The 3,473-nt window shown below is 54.5% G+C and overlaps 1 protein-coding gene across 1 annotated transcript in view; it reads right to left on the bottom strand.

Annotated features, from left to right (window-relative positions):
* The window catches only part of Rcc2 (regulator of chromosome condensation 2), a gene marked incomplete at its 5' end in the record, with an annotated part of 21,933 nt that overhangs the window by 10,930 nt on the left and 7,530 nt on the right, over window positions 1-3,473 (bottom strand). The window contains 2 exon segments of the mRNA XM_013507406.1: window positions 1-156; window positions 3,385-3,473. Coding sequence (XP_013362860.1) covers window positions 1-156; window positions 3,385-3,473 — 245 coding nt within the window.

Here is a 3,473-nt window from a genome sequence, read left to right as displayed (position 1 = left end):
CGCCACAGGCCACGTCTCGTACCACCACATTCGGGACGGGCAGGATCTGCCCATCTTTTGTCTTCTCGATGAAGATGGCCACTCGCCGGGGCACCAGCTCGCAGTCATACTCTATCCGCTGTGCCCGGGCGATGAACTTCCCGTCCGAGTTGTGTCCTGGAGTGCCCACAGAGCCCCGTCAGCAGCATGGGACACAGGGAACAAAGCACTGCGCCTTTTGGGTACTGTGGGCCCAGAGCATCTGCCCTAACCTGGCCCGTCTGGACCTTCCCAGGTGTTATGGTTTGTGCCAGGATGTCCCCCAAATCCTCATGCAGCCATGGGCGGGCTTCTAGAGTTTATGATTGATTCATGGTGCAATGCTGGAATTGTGGGTGTGAGCGCTACACCCGCCCTGGAGCAGACAGTTTGCACACAGTGTAAGGGAGGGGAACAGGCCGCTTGCTGCCGCTCCTCTTTTGCTCGTTGCTTTTGCCGTTTTCTGCCTCCATGAACTATTGCCCTCAGCCCTGTGCCACTCTGCCTCAGAGCCCGCCAAATACGGACTGAAACCTCCACAAACTGTGAGCTAAATAAACCTTTCCTTTAATTTTGGGCGCTGGGTATTTTGTTGCAGCAACGAGAGAAAAGTAACTAAGACAACAGGTTTTCCAATTGGAACCTACTTAGTGGATCGCAGTGTCAGTTTCATAGGATCACACGAGCTGTTTTCTGCACAGAACACCACCTTATGAAAATCCCTTCTAGTCAGACTGGGACATGGCGTCCAACGCACTTCTGACTGTGGGGCATGGTCAGAGCAGGGGGAAGCTACCGCTCCAAGAACAGGCTGCAGAGTGTGCCCCAGCTGGGGGACCGCAAGGACCCCTGGTGGGCCAAGAATGGGTGCGACAGTACAAAGCAATTCTGGACTTCTGTGCCCATGAGTGACCAGTCTTCTACACGAGCTGTTAGGGACGCTGGAAGCCTGGGCCTCATACTCTAAGTGACATGCAAAAGTGTCAGGACCTTCTCACTAACCCAGAGGCTGGCTGCCCTGTAGTCTTTGCTGCTTTTCTGTGGTACTGTGGGTTGAACCCAGGGGGCTCCACCATGGAGCTACCTCCTCAGCCCTTTATTAAAATATCATTTTGAGACAGGGTGTCACCAGGTTGCCCAGATGGGGCTCACATGTGTGATCTTCCTGCCTCAGCCTCCCTACATGCTGGAATTACAGGCATGTACCATGCCTGGCTTGCCCTATCGGCTGGAGAACATGCCTCCAGTGACGGCCACCACACAAACAGCGCTGTGACCTTAGACCAACACCACACCCATGCTGCAGCAATCAGTGTGTCAGCTGCAACACTGGCACGTCTGTGGCGGCCCCTGGCACAGCTGGTGGCTAAGCCCCATGTGACTGTGTTCTGCACACCCACTCTTGCTGATGTGTGAATGTCGCACTATCAAACGCCCCGAGCCAGGTGTGGTGGCACTTGCCTGTCAATCCAGCCAGTGAGAGGACTGCAGGCTCAAGGCCAGCCCCGAGGCAGACGGCTGCCACCAGGGACTCTCCAGCTTCCCAAGGCTCGAATGGATTTAAGGACGTTATAGTAAAAACTGTCCACTTCTGGACAAGAGCCATTTCTCACAATACAATGGTGTCTGAAACGTGTGCGCTCTTCTTAGGGTTCTGGAAAGCAGCCAACACGGGTCCTCAAGTCCCTTCCACTTCCCACGCGCTGGGTACAGAGCAGAGGACCCCGGAGGGCAGGGAAGTGCATTCCCTCTCCTCCTCCCTTACACACAGCACCTGCTTCTCCCCTAGGGCCAGGGCAGCACTTCCTCCAGGACACTGGGCTAGGGGGCTGCTCTGGGGAAGGGACAGCTTGTCTGATGCCACTTTGCCACCTCCCTTACTTGACCCAACACCACACCACAAGGGCGTTGGTGAGAGACTGTGCGCTGTGGACCCCGCCATGGCACTGTGTCTTGACCGCACACAGCAGCTGTCTGCATGGACACAGACGGGAGATGTGTTTTAAGGAAGGTGGTAAGAAATTCTAAGGGCCTGGGGATTTAGCTCAGCGGCACAGCGCCTGCCTGGCAAGCTCGAGGTCGTGAGTTCGAGGGGGACCCAAAAAAAGAAATTCTATAGATGTGAATCACACCAGCTGCCTAAACTACCTTAACAGCAACGCCTGACCCCATAAGAATCTGCACTGAGCACGGAGGAAAGGCTCACAGATCTACTTAGCTGCCGTGAGAGCCAAGACTGCCAACCTGAAGGATAATGAACTTGCTTCAGACAGGTGCTTGTGCCGCTGAGCTACATCCCCGGCCCCCTGAACTCGCTTCAATAAAATAATGGTTTGGCTTCTCTGCCAGCAAGAGGCGGCAGGGAGCTGCACGTAGCAGGAAGCACAGAAACGCACTTCCGGTGTGGGCAGGCTGCGCACAGTGCGAGGCCGTGGCCATGGCAACCGTCTCTTCAATAGCCCCAACAACTCCTCGGCAACCGACTCCCGGATGGGCGTTAAGGGGCTGTTCTTTCTCACTTCTGACTGGAGGTATATTTAGTTTCACAAAGTCACTGTTCCCTGAAGTCTAAGGGCAGCTCTGCTCCGCCTTCTATTTATACTTTGCCATCTGCCCACTTCTAATGACGCAGGGACCCAGCAACCCAGATCCTGGGGCGCAGGCAGGCAGCCCGGGAGCCAGCAGGGGGCGCCCGCGTGCCGGAGACGCGGGGAAGACGCCAGAGCAGGGAAGGTGCCAGGAAAAGCCACCTCCCCGTCAGACGGGACAAGAAAATGGAGACCTTACAAAAATGAGGCCGGCAGGACATGTCCCCCTGGCTGAGTTTTTTTTTTCCTCTTGGGGACGCTACGTAAGCATGGTTCCGCTTGAGTTCACCGTGCTCACTGTACATGAAACCAGGAGGGCTCCCGAAGGCCCCTGCCAGGTCCTGAGGTCCTCGTGGGCGAACCCGAGGGAAAACCTGGGAAGGGTGTTTTTTTTTACAACCACGTTCTGTCATTTCCTCATTCCGGGAAAGGCAAACTTATATCTGTGAAACCGAATGGAAGTGGCTGGGTTTTCTCCTCTTTTTTCTACAACTCCAAGATCCTTACATCAATGAATTTCCAAGTCAGAGAAACGATTCTGTCCAACTTCCAGGCCTGACTGCTTCACTGAGGCAAATCGCTGCACACTGCTACCCTGTGAGCGACCACACGCTCGCTGGCCGCTAAATGTGAGGCCCACTTAATGGACAGAGGCTATTATCTGAGATCAATTACCCACACTCCTAACACGTGTGCGCGGCGCCACACTGATTTCTGCCTCTAGATATATGGTTAGATTACGGAGCTTTAAGAAAAAAAAAAGAAAAAATTTCCATACCCAGCTGGCCGTATTCAGGGCACCCAAAGGAATAGAGGTTTCCTTTGCAGTCCATTATCATACTGAATTCCGCCCCGCAGGCCATTTTG

This window comes from Chinchilla lanigera, unplaced genomic scaffold (genome assembly GCF_000276665.1).
Source record: "Chinchilla lanigera isolate Chin_1 unplaced genomic scaffold, ChiLan1.0 scaffold00126, whole genome shotgun sequence".
NCBI lineage: Eukaryota > Metazoa > Chordata > Mammalia > Rodentia > Chinchillidae > Chinchilla > Chinchilla lanigera.
The sequence above is the reverse complement of the archived record's forward strand: the minus strand, read 5'-3'. Positions and strand labels throughout refer to the sequence as shown.